General features: G+C 42.2%; 1 protein-coding gene across 1 annotated transcript; it reads left to right on the top strand.

Moving 5' to 3' along the window:
- The first annotated feature begins 975 nt into the window (after positions 1 to 975).
- LOC148998878 (putative disease resistance RPP13-like protein 3) lies at positions 976 to 17799 on the top strand. Its single transcript, XM_089141646.1, has 3 exons — positions 976 to 1037; positions 1134 to 1197; positions 15792 to 17799. Exon 3 carries the CDS (start codon positions 15865 to 15867, stop codon positions 17797 to 17799), a length of 1935 nt encoding a protein of 644 aa, XP_088997772.1. The 5' UTR covers positions 976 to 1037; positions 1134 to 1197; positions 15792 to 15864.
- Positions 17800 to 17811: the final 12 nt, after the last annotated feature.

Here is a 17811-nt window from a genome sequence, read left to right as displayed (position 1 = left end):
CCATATCCATTCCTTTTGAGAGACCCCTACTAGTAGCTGCCCTACTATGATGCCACATATTTTATACCATTAAATAATATTATAGTTTCAGGCGCCAAAAAAAAATTGATTCCCTTGGAACACCCGAGTCCCCCAAAGCTTCTCTCTCCTCACTTATGTTTTTCCCATCTTCAGCTTCTCATGCACAAACTCAATATATAACCGCTGAATCCCTATCCTCAACAGCAGACAATATTTGGCATTCTACCTTATCTAAAATACAAGAAGATCTTCTGAAGTCTACACTATCTCTAACATAGTTAGATATTCAGAAGTCTACATCTTCTCAAACATACTTGGATCTTTAGATGCCAACATTATCTCAAATGTAGTTGCATCTTCATGTTTTTCCTTTTTTTCGTTTATTTTGAGGTTTTGAAATAAATAAAGATAATGTTGGGAATTTCAAAAGTACAGTACATGTTGAATGACTTGAATCATCACTTAACCCTAATATCTTTTTTTTTTTTGGTAGAACTTAACCCTAATATCTAACAGTAGAGATATGGTTGTTATATAATTCAAAATATTAGGGGTATAAACGTGATGGAATAAACTCTAAAGGATATAAACATAATTGTTTGCAATGACAAGGAGTGTAATTATAATTTGTGTATTCTTTACTATGGTCTCTTGTACGTGGGGGAAATGTTTGCTGTGAAGTCCTCTCTTTTCGTAGTATGTATGTGATCTTCTCTCGTAAGCCGGCTGGGGTCCTTTATTTCATTGAGACAAACAAGCTAATGGTTTTTGTGATCCTTTTCTTCCCTTTAACTTGTTTATGTAGTAGACTTCCTGCAAGCCTTTTACAACGAAGAAGAAAAGAAGACTTGCAAGTTTGGCCATACCTACCGTGACTGACACTCAAGAGAGTTGTATCTAATTCACATATAAATGAAAGAAGTAGCAGGAGTTGATTATATAGGATAAGGATCTAACACAAATAGCTGCTAGCTGGTTCATTTCAAGCAGATGAAAGAGACCTGATGAATCGCTTGGTAAGCCCTTTTCTCCATTTATGATACGATTTTCTTTGCTGCTTCTCTTTGCACAATCTACAGTTTCATGCTTAACGAATAGCGAAATTTGTGTAGTTTTTATGCCCATTCCGACACATTGGATAAATATGGCATGGCAGTAGTCAACACTGATCATCAGGTAGGCTACCTCTAAACGCTGCTAGTTTCTCTGATTCGTCCTTTACTAGATTTCCCTGCTCTGTACTGCAGAGTATATAAGATCGTAAAGATATATTGTGACCAAGTTCACATAGGCTCATAATTAAGCACTACTTGTTGATTGACTGGAAGAAGGGTTAACCTATTTGCAATTTCCGGTATTCTTGTTTTGTCATATGAAAATGTCTATCCGTAACATAATTTCAGCTGGTTTCAAGAGAAATTTTTTCTTTTTTGGCTTTGTAAATTGCTTGGTGCGTTTTTGTACAAGAAATATCTTGTTTCGTAGAATGAGAAAGAGCATATACTAAAATTGTGATTCAAGAAAAGTTACTTGGTCGTGTAGTAGTCTTGCATAATGCCTAGAAGAGCATTTCCAAATGAACTTTTAAGTTCTTTTTTCTTTTCTGGTAGCACTGTAGAAATGAAATGAAATGAACAAAGAGATGATGGCTGGCAACCAGCTCTCTTACAAAATGAAAATCTATTTCCAAATATTTTGTTCGTGAATGAAACCACCACTGGAGACTGTCAGTCAAAAAAATTGCACTTAAGTTGTCACATGATACAAGAAGGCAGAAAAATGCCAACCCAAATGATTTCAGTGTAGTTGTGGCTATGGCTCGATACACTGCTTCTGTAGAAGACTGAGACACAATGCGTTGCTTACCTGAACACCAAGAGATGAGGTGGTGCCAAAAGAATACACGATGGCCAGAGGGGCAACGACTAGTGTCAACATCACCAGCCTAGTCAGGAACACTGGAGTGAGGCCCATAAAAAAAGACCATATGAATAGCTTATTAATTAAGTTGACTTGGACGTGTTGATACGGAATCTCGCTCGTCCTTCCCTATCACGAACCTGCAAGATACGAGCTCGACCTTGGGGTCGAGGTACGTCTCCGACGAACAAGTCAGTACCAATAATATGATCTCAACTACTCAATAGAGAATTCAAGTAATTGATCACACGAAATATGAATACCTACCCCTTAGTGTTTACCAGAGGTGTTTATATAGTGTATGGTGATAGAGTTATATTCGGAATAACCCTGATATGAGTTGTTATAGGAGAGTAACTCTTTAGAAGAGTCCTTTTACCTAACTAACTCTCTTCTCCAGTTATTGGGTGGTAGGAGTCTACCTTCATGAGGCCATCTCATATTGCTATTCGGATGGGCTTATTAGTGTGGTCGGTCCTACCATGAACACCCTGGCCGGACCTTGTTAGGTTGCGAACCTGGTCGGATCGTGCAACCGCCGGTTCAGACCGGGAGATATAGAATGACCATTTTAGTCATTAACATAAGCCCCCTAGTCCATTGTGGTCGAGAACTTTGTGATCGGCTAAAGGGAATATATTTTCTTTTTAGGGGTTGGTCGAACCGACCAGTACCCTCTTTCTCGAAATCTGTAACGTCCCACTCATAAGTAGCCGTCAACTTCGCACGACAATCGAAACACGTCCTTCGAAGCTCGTGCGTGACTGACACATGTCACACTTGTCGCTTCATCATAAATGCCTGCCATTATGATGATGTGATCTTTCATCTCCCACCGTCCACCTATGTGAGATCATAGCCGTTGGATACAGATATGACGAGTTGATGGAAAGACTTTTCATCTCCTACTATCCATTTACATGCTATCTTGGCCGTTAGATAAGGATATGTAGTGATGGTAAGTTTCAATCGTTGATTTTGTATCTATATCATCCCTTAGATTAGCATCTAAACCCTTATATATATGCATATCTTCTTTCCTTGTTTCATTCTTCTGCGTTTCACTTCGTCTTCTTCATTTCACTTCGTTTCTGCCACTGTGAGCTTTCTCTGTGTTGAGGACGTGTGGTTTTGCTGTACTTTCAAGCTTGGGTGTTTTGCTTGGGGGAGCTATATCACTTGTTTTCTTCTTCTTCTTCTTCGTACGATCATCAACAAGTAAGTCCTTAGCACCTTGTCTCTCTTTTTCTTTCTGTTTTTGCAATAGTTATAGCTGAGGTTTAAAAGCTTGTGTTTTTTGCTTTCTTTTGTCCTTGGTACATTCTTCTTTCTGCTTAGGGTCCTTTGTTTTAGTCCAATAGAGGTCCATGGTCATAGTAAGGAAGGGATCTTCGTCTTTGAGATGTAGGAGAGACTTAGAAGCAAAGCCCTCTGATGAGCCCGAGCTGTCGTCAGGGCCCGATCAGAGTAATGATGCTAGGACCGAAGAAACCCAGGAAGTTTTATCTGGTCGAGAACCTCCCAGTAATGATGGTGAGGGGGATGTAGAATCCCGTCCACGTGTAGCCCAAAGTGTCTGAGCTCGTTTTAAGGCTGATAGACGACGTTGGAAAGATAGTTTATCCCTAGAAGAATACACAATTGAGAAGAACAAAGATCTCACTCCCGATCACATAGACTATGATCCATACTCTTCGGGTCCTGACTTCCTTCCATCATCCATGACCGAAGAGAGGTTAGAGTATTTCCGTCAAAAATACGACATCCCCTCCGATCATATCATTCATGTCCCGAGCCCTGATGAACGGGCAAATTCTCCAAAGTCTGGAGAATTTGCTCTTTATGAAGATGCGTTAAGGAGTGGATTTCGTTTTCCCGTCCACCCTCTCCTCAGAGAAATTAGTGTCCATTTCGGTATGTGCCCTGGAATGTTCGTACCGAACAGTTGGAGAAATGTCATTTGTTTTTGGGGTTTTTGCCAGGGGAAGAAGGTTAATGTCCGACCATCTCTCGCTCTTTTCCTTCACTTTTTTATGACCAAAAAGCAAGAGCAAGATGGGTGGTTTTACTTGTCAAAACGAGCAGCTTCCCAATGTGGTTGGGAAGGTAATTTCGTCGGGACTGGAACCCTCCCGTCCAACACCAGAGGGTGGCGTCCCAAATACTTTTTTGTCCGACCTCCTTCCAAACCTTCTTTTCCTATCTACTGGGTCCGAGGACCGCTTCAGGGATCAAATGACATTCCTTTGCTGACTTCGGCCGAGGAGCGTGCTAGGGAGAAGATTTGCAATCTTCCTTCCGAAGATAGAAACATGTTTGCCGTTCACGGGTATTGTCCGGAATACCCCAATATTTTGCGTCATTGGGGATTCCTTCCCGGTGAGTGGTACTTCTTTTCTTTGGTTTATAGACCAAGTCATCTAGTTCGGGATTGACAGTATGTACATGTTTTTACGCAGTGAGGCTTAATCGTAATGTTGCCGAGGCTGCCGAGAAAGATGCTGCTGAAGCCGAGGACAGGGTTCCGACCAAGGTTGATCGGAATCGCTCTAAAGGGAGGCAGACTTCTGTTTCTGCAATCCAAAAGAGGCCTTCAAGTGAATCCGGTCTTCCTCCTCAGGTGGCTAAAAAGAAAGCTCCCATGTCATTTATGGCCGGCTCACTTGAGGGGGATGTCTTACCCTCTGTTTCTGAAGCTGCCACAGTATCTTCTCCCGTGCTCAAACCTTCTTGGTCGCTTACTTCATCCTCACATGTTTTAAGCAATCAAAAGAATGGAACCGAGGTGGCTAAGGAGTGGTTGCCGGGAGTCACTCTTCCTGCCGACCATAAATTTTTGTTAGGTGTTGGCTCCTCTGGCACTCAAGATATGATGACAAGGTATCTTCTTCCCAAGCAAGATTTTCCTTCTTCCATATTTATTGTCTTTTGTTTCTAACTCCTTTGCCGTTCAGGTTGGTCTGTGCTTTAACACAAGCATGGGCTGGAAATTTAGAGGTTGCCCGGAGAGACTTGTCTGCCATTCGTATGCTGGAGGACAAGGTCAAGGATTTGAGTCTTCAGGTGGAGAGCTTGACCAGTGAGAAGGTGAAGTTAGATGCTCGGGCTGAGTCTGCCGAACATCAGGTTGACTTTCTCAAGGGATCTTTGGAGAGCAAAGATCTGAGTCTTGCCACTGCCAAGCAGGAGAAGTTGGAGAAAGATCAATTTATCAAAGATCTGACCGATCAACTTGCTCGAGCTTCTCCGGCCACCTTTGCTGATATTTCCAATGAGTTACGGCATGAAGTCATCCGTAGGTGGGTTCGGACTAAGGGGTGCCAACAATTTGTTGCAAGAGTGGCTGCCCCTGGGTTTAGGTATGGTCGGCGTGCGGCTTTTTCCAGCATCATTGGGGAGTTCAAGGATCTCGATCTGTCTAAGTTTGAGAAGTTCGTTGATCCGGCCATATATGATGATTTGAAAATCCCTCGACATGCCTGGGCGGTGGGGAAAGAATCATTTGGTTTGCCCAAAGATGTGCCCGTTCAGGATTTTCTTGATTCCGACTGGGAGCCGGCCCCTGAGGAGGAAGATGAAGCCGGCCCTACGCAGCGCACCGAGCCTGCCGAGCAAATCAACTCGGATGATGTAATTGCTGAGTAGTTTTATTTTTACTTTGGGCAATCTGTTGTTGCTGTTCAGCTTTAAACAATGATGATTTTGTAATAGATAATTTATCATAGGTTATTTTGCCTATGTAAATTTTTGTTTGTCAATTTGTATTTTCTTCCAAGTGTACTTGTTCGGTATATATGTGCTCGTTCTTGTCATGCACTTGTATCATCTCAAGCCATGCTATTCGATATAGTAAGGTTTGTTTGGTCATGGACTAAATAGGTGTTCGTCAACAACTGTTCGTCCATAACCCCTACCTCCCGGGCATGATAACTTGGTATGTCTTTCGAAATATTCATGCCTAAGGAATGTTAGGTCTTTATTGCCTATTGAGTGTAGGTCTTTTTCTGCCTAAGTAATATCTTAGGTCTTTTATGCCTCAAGATTCGTAGGGCCTTCCTAGGAATCTCAGGTCTTTTTTGGCCTAGGTCTTTTTCTGCCTGAGATTTTCGGTCTTTTTTTGAGCGTCTTGTTGAAGTTTGAGTAGTAATTTGTACGAAATGTCTTTATTTATATATAAAAACTAATCTGACTTCTTGGGATTATGATTCTCCCATGTTGTCTACATCCTGAAATAAATAGGAAAACTGGAATAAGACGCTCAAAATTTTGTCATGTTCACGACTTTCTCAGATACTATTTTTATTGATAGTATTTCCTGAGATTGTTTGAATTCCATGATCGAGGGATCCTGTCGCTCGTTTCCTGATCTTGTAAATGATATGCTCCGGGAGCGACTTGTCGTATGACTATGTATGGTCCTTCCCAATTTGGGGATAACTTTCCTTGATTGGTTGGATCTGAAGCAGCTGTTCGGCGAAGTACCAGTTCGCCTAGCAAGTATTGTTCATTTCGAACCTTGGCATTATAATATGTCGCTATTCTTCTTTGATATTCTTCAAGGCGGAACTGGGCTTTGTCCCTTACTTCGTCAATCAGATCTAGATTGGTTCGCATTCCTTCGATGTTTGCCTCTTCTTCGAATTCTATTCCTCGAAGGGATCCAATTTGGATTTCAACTGGGACTCTGACCTCTGCTCCATATGCTAGTCGGAATGGAGATTCTCTTGTGGTCGTCCTTGGAGTTGTTCGGTACGACCACAGTACACTAGGTAGTTCATCTACCCATCTCCCTTTCAGCTGGTCGAGCCTCTTCTTGAGCCCATCGAGCATGGTTCTATTAGTAACCTCAACCTGGCCGTTACTTTGGGGACAAGCTACTGAAGAAAATCTATGCTCGATCCCTTGTTCTTTGCAGAATGTTGAGAATGTTGCATTCTCGAATTGCTTTCCATGGTCGGTTACTAATATTTTTGGAACTCCGTATCTGTACGATATGTTATGCTTGACAAAGCGCTTCATCTGCTCGGTACTGATAGTTGCAAGGGGTTCAGCTTCTACCCACTTTGTAAAGTAGTCTATTGCCACTACCAAGTATTCTCTTCCTCCCGATGCTTTAGGTAACTTCCCTACCAGGTCTATTCCCCATCTTGCAAAAGGTATTGGGGATAGAGTTGATGTTAAAGGAACTGCGGGGGTATGGGAGATCTTTGCGTGTGCCTGGCACTTGTCACACTTCTTGACGAAGTCTTTGGCATCTTCTTCTAAGGTCGGCCAATAGAATCCTTGGCGTATAATTGTATTAGAGAGTGTTTGGGATCCTACGTGAGATCCGCAGGTTCCTTCATGAACTTCTCTTAATACATTTGTAGCTTCTACTGGTCCCAAACATCTTAGAAGTGGTCGAGTGAATGATCTTTTGTATAATAGTCCGTCCCTGATGGTGAACCTGGCTGCTCTTTGTCTTATTGCCCGAGCAATTTTTTGGTCTTCTGGGAGCTGGTCGTTGTCAAGATAATGTATGATCAGCTCCATCCACCCCAGCTCGGTTGAAATTTGCATGTGGTCGACCTTGTTTATGCTAGGGCTATCAAGCTCTTCAAGGTAGATCACCGGTGCTTGGACATCCATTCCTTCCGTAGCCAAGCGAGATAATGAATCAGCCTGGTCCTTTTCAACCCTTGGTACTTGAGTTATTTCTAGCTCTTTAAAGTACTGTTTGTAATTGTTGACCAGGTTTAGGTATTTCTCCATCCTTTTTTCTTTGGCTCCATAAACTCCCTTCACCTGATTTACAATCAGCTGTGAATCACTTTTGATTTCTAGATGTTGAATGCTTAGAGCTTTGGCCATCCTGAGTCCTGCTAACATAGCTTCATATTCAGCCTCATTGTTGGATGCTTTAAACTTGAAACGAAGGGCATATTTTATTTCAAATCCCCCAGGGCTCTTCATTAATAGGCCTGCTCCACTTCCTTGCGAGTTGCTCGATCCGTCCACGAACAGAGTCCATCTTTTGAGTGATTCTACCCCTTGCTCGTCTTCCTCTTGACTTGTTTCTTGTTTTTCAACAATGAAGTCTGCTAGGGATTGAGCTTTGATGCTTGGTCAGGGTTTGAATTCTATTTGATGTTCGCTCAATTCCACTGCCCATGTCACCATCCTTCCGGCCAGGTCTAGTCGGTGAAGGATTTTTTTGAGTGGTAAATTCGTCATCACTGTAATGGGATGAGATTGGAAATATGGACGGAGTTTTCTAGCCGCTATAACCAGTGCCAGGGCTTGTTTGTCCACTTCTGGGTAGCGAGTCTCGGCATCATTCAGGACATGACTGACATAGTAGACAGGTTGTTGTATGTTACCCTCTTCTTGCACGAGAACTGCACTAACCGCCACCGACGAAGCGGCTAAATATAGTTGTAGCTCCTTCTTGCTGGTCGGCATAACGAGCAAGGGTGGTCGGGATAGTTTGTCTTTTAGGTCTTCAAATGCTCCCTGGCATTCATCATTCCAGATGTTTCCTTTCTGACCTGCTACCTGCTTTAAAATTTTGAAGAATGGCAGGCATTTCTCCCCTGATCTAGAAATAAATCTATTCAGTGCTGCCACCCGACCAGTTAGGCATTGGACTTCTCTGATGGTTTTGGGTGCTTTCATATCCAAAATTGCCCTGATTTTCTCAGGATTGGATTCGATTCCTCTTTGGGATACCATGAACCCGAGGAATTTACCTGAAGATACCCCGAAAGCACACTTTCAGGATTGAGCTTCATCTTGTATTTTCGGAGTACTTTGAATACTTCTGCCAGGTCAGTTAGATGATTTTCTTTTGAGATGCTTTTCACCAGCATGTCGTCCACATATACTTCCATATTTCGACCAATTTGATGTTTGAAGATTTTATTTACCGCTCTTTGGTATGTTGCTCCCGCATTTTTAGACCGAAAGGCATTACTTTATAGTAATAGATGTCCCTATCAGTCATGAATGCCGTATGCTTTTCGGCCTCAGGATGCATAAGAATCTGATTCCATGAAACTGAGCATTTCGTGTCCTGCTGTTGCATCTATAAGAAGATCGATTCTTGGTAGTGGATAGTGATTCTTTGGGCAGGCTTTGTTGAGATCTGTGTAATCAGTACACATCCGCCATTTCCCGTTTGCTTTTTTGACCATTACCACATTAGCTAGCCATTGCGGGTGGTCTGTGCGTTTTATAAACCAGATTGTTTTAGCTTTTGCACTTCAGTTCGAATGGCTTCATGTTTTTCAATGGCGAAGTTTCTTCTTTTTTGAACAACCGGAATTGCCTGTGGATCAATACAGGGTTTATGCTCAGCCACCTCCCTGTCGATCCCTGGCATGTCTTCAGCCGACCAAGCGAAAACATCAGAATTCTTCTTTAGAAACTCAGTGAGCTCTGATTTGAAATCTGCTTCTTGCTCAGAACCGATCATGGTACCTTGCTCCTTCTGGTCGGGAGTGAAGTGGATTCTTTCTAGCTTTTCCACTTGTTCAGCTCTTTGCAAGGTTTCTTCATCACGGTCGTCCCTGACTTCAATGGTCATGGTCGAGTTCGTCCTTTTCTTTTTCCGCATGTAGTCGTTGTAACTTTGCCTTTTCTGGTCGGCTACACATTCTCCAATTCCCTCTGTGGTCGGGAATTTCATCTTCATGTGTAGCGAGGAGACCACTGCTTCAAGTGCGCAGAGGGTTGGTCGTCCTATGATTGCATTGTATGCTGATAAATCTCGTACGACCATAAAATTAGTCTGTACGATTCTATCTCGTGGGTGCTCTCCAATCCATAGCTCTAATCGGATCATTCCTTCTGCTCGGGTTGATGATCCCGTGAAACCATAAAGCTTGGTTTCGCATGGGACAAGCATATTTTCTTTTAGCTTCATCTTTTTGAACGCGTCTAAAGATAATATGTCTGCTGACGATCCAGTATCCACTAGGACTCTATGGATTTCAGTTCCTTCCAGGAGAATTTTGACTACCAAGGCATCATCATGAGGGATTGTGATATCCCGTAGATCCTTGGAAGAGAAAATTATTGGCTCAGTAGATATATTTTTATGGGTTTCAGTATTCCCAATATATCGTACTTTTCTTTTTGCTTGTCGATTTGATTCTTCTGTCGGACCACCAAATACAGTATAGACTAGAGATCTTTTTCTTTGTTTTTCATCCACCTCAGGTCGGCGTTTGGCCGGACTTCTTCTTTCTTCCCTGTGGCTCGACCTTTCTCTCTTTGGGGCAGGGTTGTCCTGTGGTCGGCCATCTTCTTTAGGTTGGATATACTTCTTGAAGTGTCCTCGAGAGATTAAGTTTTCTATCTCCGTCTTTAGATTTTTGCAATCGTCCATCCAATGGCCTTGATCCTTGTGATATTCACAATACTTTCGTTTATCATGTTTTCATGGCGGTGCTCAGATTTTATCCGGCCACTTCATATGTCCTTGATTTTTGATTTGCATCAAGATTTCGGATATTCTTGTATTCAGTGGTGGAAGATTACTAATCTCTTGCTTTTTGGGGGATTCTGCTCGAGCTTTCTTGGTCGAGCTTATCCCTAACATCCTGGTCGATTGAGCCCTTTCTCGACTGCTTCTTCTTTCGGCCCTTGGTTCTCTTTTTCGAGATTCTATGGTTTCCGAAATTTCTGCTTGTTTATGACATCTTTCATTCAGTTTCGCATATGTTTTTAGCATATCTTGGAGTAGTCGCTCTAGCAATCCTTCATGAGTAATTCCTTGGTATAATGCATGAAAGGCAATTTTCTCGTCCATGCTTTCAATTTGCATGGTAAGATTATTGAATCTTTGAAGGAAACTTCGGATAGATTACGTTCTACCTTGTTTATAGCAAACAAAGTGTCTTCTCTTTTCTTCAATCCGACTCCTCCCTGGAAGCGCAGCACAAACACTCGCCCTAGTTGGTCGAAACTCATAATCGAACCGCTTGGCAACGCCAAGAACCAGTCCAATGCGGAACCGGTTAAAGAAGCTGCAAAACTTTGGCACATGGCGGCCTCATTATGCTTATAGATTGACATGGTTGACCTGTAGCGAGTGATGTGATGTTTTGGACATTGTGATCCGTCGAACAATATGAAAGTTGGGCATTTGAAGCTTTTCGGTATTTCTGCCTCAGAGATAGCTTGAATGAAAGGATCCTCTTTTAGAAAAGCATATAGCTCATCTTTCTTTGGATCGTTTAACTTGTTTACCTTCTCGTCTAACTCTTTGATTTGTTTGCTCAAACGCTCTTCCCTCTTGCTCGGTCCGGACTCAACTCTTTGATTTTTTGGTTCTTTGAGAGGATCGTTGCTACTTCCTCGATCATTATCTTCGTTGATCAGAGGATCTTTATTTGGAATTTCTTTCTCAGATGCCCGGGACTTTTTGCCTACCTTCTCTTTTAACTTTTGTCCGTCTTCCAAAGATGGTCGAGGCGTTCGATCAGGAATGACTAGGTGGTTATTCTTGCTTCCCTCAAATACTTTTTGAGTATTTTTAGGGTCTGCATTAGGGGCAATTACATGACCCACGGCCATCCTGACTAGTTCATTCAAGGAGGATATTTCCTCCCGAAGCTTTGTTTGTTCCTTCTGGAGTGTATCAACTTGATTTGCTAATGCTCCATGATTCGGGTGTTCGGGGGTTTTCTCCCCTTGATCGGTATTTTTCTCCATTTGGTCGGTAATAATCTCCACCTGATCGGGAACTACCAATTTTTCAGGTAGAGGAATTCCCTTCGAAGCATCATCCTCTACCTCCTTCTGATTTACGACCTTCACCTTCGATCGCACCATGACTTTTTGATGCGTTTCCCACAGACGGCGCCAATTGTTGATACGGAATCTCGCTCGTCCTTCCCTGTCACGAACCTGCAAGATACGAGCTCGACCTTGGGGGGTCGAGATACATCTCTGACGAACAAGTCAGTACCAATAATATGATCTCAACTACTCAATAGAGAATTCAAGTAATTGATCACACGAAATATGAATACCTACCCCTTAGTGTTTACCAGAGGTGTTTATATAGTGTATAGTGATGGAGTTATATTCGGAATAACCCTGATATGAGTTGTTATAGGAGAGTAACTCTTTAGAAGAGTCCTTTTACCTAACTAACTCTCTTCTCCAGTTATTGGGTGGTAGGAGTCTACCTTCATGAGGCCATCTCATATTGCTATTCGGATGGGCTTATTAGTGTGGTCGGTCCTACCATGAACCGCCTGGCCGGACCTTGTTAGGTTGCGAACCTGGTCGGATCGTGCAACCGCCGGTTCAGACCGGGGGATATAGAATGACCATTTTAGTCATTAACAGGACGCATAGTGTATATTATCACCCAACTTAGTATCAATAATTAGGATTAAAATATTAATCTTAATTAGTTCAATTAGGTTTATCAAATTCATTCAAACTTGAAGAGAAGTGTCACCATCACATACTCTAGATCGAGTAGTCCTATTTCAACCTATATTGTTTAGATGAAAGAGAAACAAGAAAGAGTCTCATAAAGTGAACTAATCTCTCGATAGCAAAAACTTAGAGAATCATTTCAATTCCCATTTTCGTACTACATCAACTACTCTATATGTAGATAGGATCTCATACTAAAAACTCCCAACACTCGGGGTAATTCACTCTTTACAACCTTTTGACCAAGTTCCCAACTCCCCATCTACAAATTAGAAAACATCTACCATTGAAATCTTATTTTCTTAATAAGCCCTTGTAGGACTTTTTCAACCCTCAACAGATCGATGACCTGTTCCACCCTAATTAAACTACTCGTTAGATTTATTAAACTATAACCACCTCATCACTTGAGAGAGAAAGCTGAGAATTCATGTCCTCAAGGGTAGGAAAACGTCTCTTTAATTTCTTTAAATTCTCCTAAGTTACATCTGATGACCCAATTCCTTCCAATGCACCAAAACCTCTTCCTTTCCCTTTGAATATTATGATTTAACAAAGCTTGTGGGGCTACAATAAAAGGGATTTTAGGTGATGGTTTTAGGGACAAAAGCCAGAGAATGTGAAGGCTGCACAAGAATCACTCCTTGTGCGAGCAAAGACCAACTCCCTAGCACAACTTGGAAAGTACACAGGTGAAGGCGAGTCAGAGGAGATGTTTGTCAAAGGGTACACACTGAGTTCTTGAACCTTGTAGCTCATGGGTTTTGATGGAACTGTTTTCTCATAACCAAAGAACATCATTGGGACATCTATAAATTAGCAATTTCCCTAAACCAAAGGCATGTTGATGCCATTTTAGCACTTAGCAGCACAAGTTCATGAACATTCATGTTGGGGAGCAAGTTGCGAACCCATGTGAGTTGTTACTGTCATAGATAGTCATTACATGAGCTTTATATTGAAATTTGATAGAAGATTCTCCAAGTCAATTTAAGTATCATCATTTTAGGCCAAAATATATGCTGAAAATATTTGGCTATCGAACCATGAACAAGGATATTAAGTTATATTATAACTGGTTCAGATCGACCATGGAGAAGAAAGATAAAAGAACCCTAGATCATTATGTTTGGAAGCTTCCAAGAAGGTGTTTTCTCTTCATTTTCATACACTAGTCACTTAGTCAGATAGTAACCACAATACAGAGGATTCAAGAATAGAATAACAGAAACATAAACAACAAATGCTGTAAAACAAATACATGAACAGAAAAATCACATACTTGAACAACGTACATGAGAACCACAGCAAAGCATAAATTAGTTACAGAGTGTTGGATTTAGGTGTCTTGGGTCCATGTAATTATGGTTTTAAATTGTATTTGTAATTTAAACGGAGTTTTAGTCAATTACTAGTATTGGGGTAAAATTGTAATTATATTGGGATTAGGGTTCTAGATTTCCCTATAAGTAGTCTCTGTGAGATAACATTTAGGCATCAATCCCTATAAGGGCTCTTTAAGTTGATTGATGGGTACGAAAGCCACAGATCAGGTAAACTGTACGGGTTTGCAGGGAGTGTTGAAATAGGTGGAATTCCAGTTGACACTTTGGCAAGGGGTACAGGTAGACAGAATTTGCAGGTTGTTTAGGCGCAAAATAAGGGCAAATCTGAAAAGAAGCGGGTGACTTTCGCTTTGGATTTGATGAGTGGCAGTAATCTCTCGAAGCTGGCTATGACAAAAGGAGAGATGGAGCCACGTCATGTCGTATAGTAGTGATGAGCTGTGCTGGACACCCCAGGTGGGGGGAGGGTGCCATGCTGGTTTAGTCATGGCGATGTGGGTCATGCGGTAAGGTGTGGTGGATACACAGAAACGGGTGATTACAAAGAAACATCATCAACAATTTTCTTCAAGGTGGTTTGCAGAATTCAAGCCAAGGTGGAAATTGTTGGGTTTGGGTGTCTTGTATTCTGTGGATCCTTGTAATTATGGTTTTAAATTGTATTTGTAGTTGAAACAGAGTTTTGGTCAATTACTCGTACTGGAGTAAAATTGTAATTATATTGGGATTAGAGTTATAAGTTTCCTTATAAATAATCTATGTAGGATAACCTATAGGCCTCAATCCCTATAAGGGATTAGGGAACCCATCCTGGTGATAGGGATTGGGCAAGGCAAGCAAAGGGTAAACACTTTGTCGGTGTGAGAGTGGTGTAAGGTTTTTTGAAATAGTGAAACTTTTTTTTTTCTCTCTAGTGGATGTAAGCAGGGTTTTTGCCGAACCACGTTAAATCCCTCTTGTGTATTTTGCTTGTGGATTTTCTCTGTTCGCGGTTGTGCATCCATTATCCCTAACACAGAGAACAATGAACGCAACAAGAGATCACTACCTAGATAGCAAGGACTCAAGCCCTAATTGACCTATTGTGAGAATAATAAGAAGATCATCTATTGTCCTTTGATTCCAGACCTAAACAGCAGAGCTAAAAGTCCAAAATATTTGTTGTTCTTTAAGAACTAGCACCAAACAGCAATGAGAAGAACCCCATCGCTGGAGGAAGAAAAAAAAAGAGAAGTTGCAGAGAATGCGGAAGAGAATATAGATCTAACCTCATATTTGAGCTAGAGAAACAGAGGCAAATTGACGGAATTGGTCTAACCTCGTTTTTGAACCGAGAGACAAGGCGAGCAATTGAGAGTGATCAAGAGAAACAACGTGGAAGGAGAGCAAGGTTTTTGTGACCCAACAAAAATCCCTTTTCTTGTAGTGTTTCTTCTAAAGCTAACAAACAAGATGGGCTGATTTCTCACCTCCTTAGGCACTTGAAATCTTGGCCACTCAAATCATGGGAGCTTTCTTCCAGTTCACTTCACCCTCTAACACCGAAAAACGTAGTTGATGGAGATGTCACAGGCGAGTTAACAAAGAAGAAACCACGAAAGTCGAAGTGGGAGAGGTTTCGTTGGGGTTAAAAGTTAAAACAAAATCTTCAAATTTAAATTTAATACACCAATTTTCAGCAACCTTTTCATAAACTGTCACCGAAAAGAAAATGAAGGGTTAAAATAGATAAAAAGAGAAACAAACACTCCCAACAACAGAAATGGAGATGTCATAATTGAGTTTTTTTTTTTTTTTTTCCTTTATTTTTTGGAAATCTAATGTAAAAAATTTTATTAAAAAAAATATAGAGAGTAAATATAAAGGAGAAATAAAAGTTGTGTTCAATTCTGATGGGAAAAGTACCATAATAATTAAGTTTTGCCTTTTTTTTTTGTGGTTGTTTTGTTTCCCAATGTTGTTCATATGGTAGTATTTTTTTAATAGAACATATGCTACAATTTGATGTCGGTTATCAAAAATACATGAATATACAATTAAAACAAAAGACATGAACGGCCGTTGATGCAGGGGTTAATGCAGAAGAAGGAAGAGGACGTTGTTACAAAACTTAAATTTTGGGAGGAGCCCTTTAGAAGGAAAGATGGGAAGGCGTCAGCGAGTACAGGAAATGGAAATCTTCGTTGTTCCCAATCTGGTGACCAATGTGAGACAGTTTCTAAAGAACCGGGTGAGTATGATTTCCAGTTCTGATGTCGACAAACAAATTCATGATGAGCTGGATCAGATAGAAGAGTATGGACGCGTAGTGCAATGCTACGATAACATTCTGTACGATGAAACTTGTCTGGAGGATGACTTGATAAAGGTTGCTCATGAGGTAGAAGACATTATCGACGAATATGCCTTGAAAACAGAAGATGAGAAGTACAAAGGAGACATGCTAGAAAAGTTGTTGAGTTGCGTAAAACATTTCAAGAATTTAATTGATGGAACATCCAAGCATGATAAAGAGAGAGATGACAAGAATGGGACTTCTGCAGCTGATCCCATGCATGATAAAGAGGAAGATGACAAGTATATGATTTCTCGTATGGTTGGTTTGGAGGACGTGACAAAGGAGCTGGTGAATCAGTTGGTAAGGGAAGAAGGGACAAAAGAATTGGAAGTGATTTCAATCACCGGCATGGGTGGGTTAGGTAAAACAACCTGCGCGAGGAAGGTCTACAAAGATCCTAAGGTTGAAGATCATTTCAGATGTCGTGCTTGGGTTACGGTTCCCCAGACAAAAATCGATCTGAAAGAGTTGCTGCTGGAGATTCATAACCAAGTCATGCGGCCGATGAAAAAGGCAGAAGTAATGGAGGAGGAGGAGAAGCTGCTGGAGATTCATAACGAAGTCACGCAGCGGATGAATAAGGCGGAAGCAATGGAGGAGGAGGAGCGGCAGAAGCAAGAGATAAAGAATCAATTGTCCGGCCCTGATCATGGCAGGTATTTACTAGTGCTGGATGGCCTATGGAGCAGTGAACATTGGGATGAGCTCCGAAGTGCTTTTCCCAAAGAAGGAAACGGAAGTCGAGTATTAATTACAACTCAATTCAGAGGAGTTGCCCTTGCCCTTGCCCTTGGGGCGAGCAGCACTAAACCTCCATTTAATCTTCGATTTCTAAATGGAGAGGAAAGTTTTGAAATCTTCAAGCGGGAGGTTTCTGCTCATGGTGGGGCTTTGGAACAGGAAGAAGCTTGGGAAGATACCGTGGCTGAAACATGTGGAGGTTTGCCGCAAGCAATATTGGCTGGCGCTGCTGCTTATGTTGCAGGTGAGACACCGGAGAGCATCGATCGCAGCCCGATGGAAGGTGTTCTCTCTATGATACGACAACCCAAGTACGTGGATATATTGAGATTTAGCTACGTTTACTTGCCCCCAACCCATAAGCCTTGCTTTCTCTACTTGGGCATTTTCCCTCCAGACTACGAGATATCAGCAAGGCAGCTGGTCCAAATGTGGATTGCGGAGGGGTTCATACAACAACAACATGATCGTCAGGATGCTAAGAAGCTGACCGAGGAAGAAGTTGGTATGAACTACTTGCAGCAACTCGTTGATTGGAGTTTGATCCAAGCAGAGGAAACGAGTACTCTAGACAGCAGGATCATCAAAACATGTCGCGTGCATCCCGTTACACACCATCTCTGCCTTGCATTGTCCCGAGGAGAGATATTCCAGGAAGAGCAGCCGGGGCTGAGGCGGCTGCTGCTGCAGTTGCGGCACATACAGGAGCGGTGGGATCGGTGGGAGCGGTGGGAGCGGCATATGCGGCAGCTGCAGGAGCGGCAGAAGTTGCAGCTGCAGGAGCGACGGCAGCTCCATGAGCTGGAGCGGCAGAAGTTGCAGCTGCAGGAGCGACGGGAGCTGCAGGAACGGCAGAAGTGGGAGCTACAGGAGCGGCGGGAGCGGCAACTGCAGGAGCAGGAGCGGCAGCTGCGTCCGCTGCAGGAGCTGCTGCAGCTGCAGCCACGGCCGCCGCGGCCAACAAGAAGGGTATCCCTTGCTGGCTTGAGAGATCTTTGAGGTACCGTCGAT

This window comes from Hakea prostrata, unplaced genomic scaffold (genome assembly GCF_041222555.1).
Source record: "Hakea prostrata isolate BN-2017 unplaced genomic scaffold, UWA_Hpros_2 contig_102, whole genome shotgun sequence".
In the NCBI taxonomy this organism is placed as follows: Eukaryota; Viridiplantae; Streptophyta; class Magnoliopsida; order Proteales; family Proteaceae; genus Hakea; species Hakea prostrata.
This window is presented reverse-complemented; position numbering and strand designations above follow the sequence as displayed.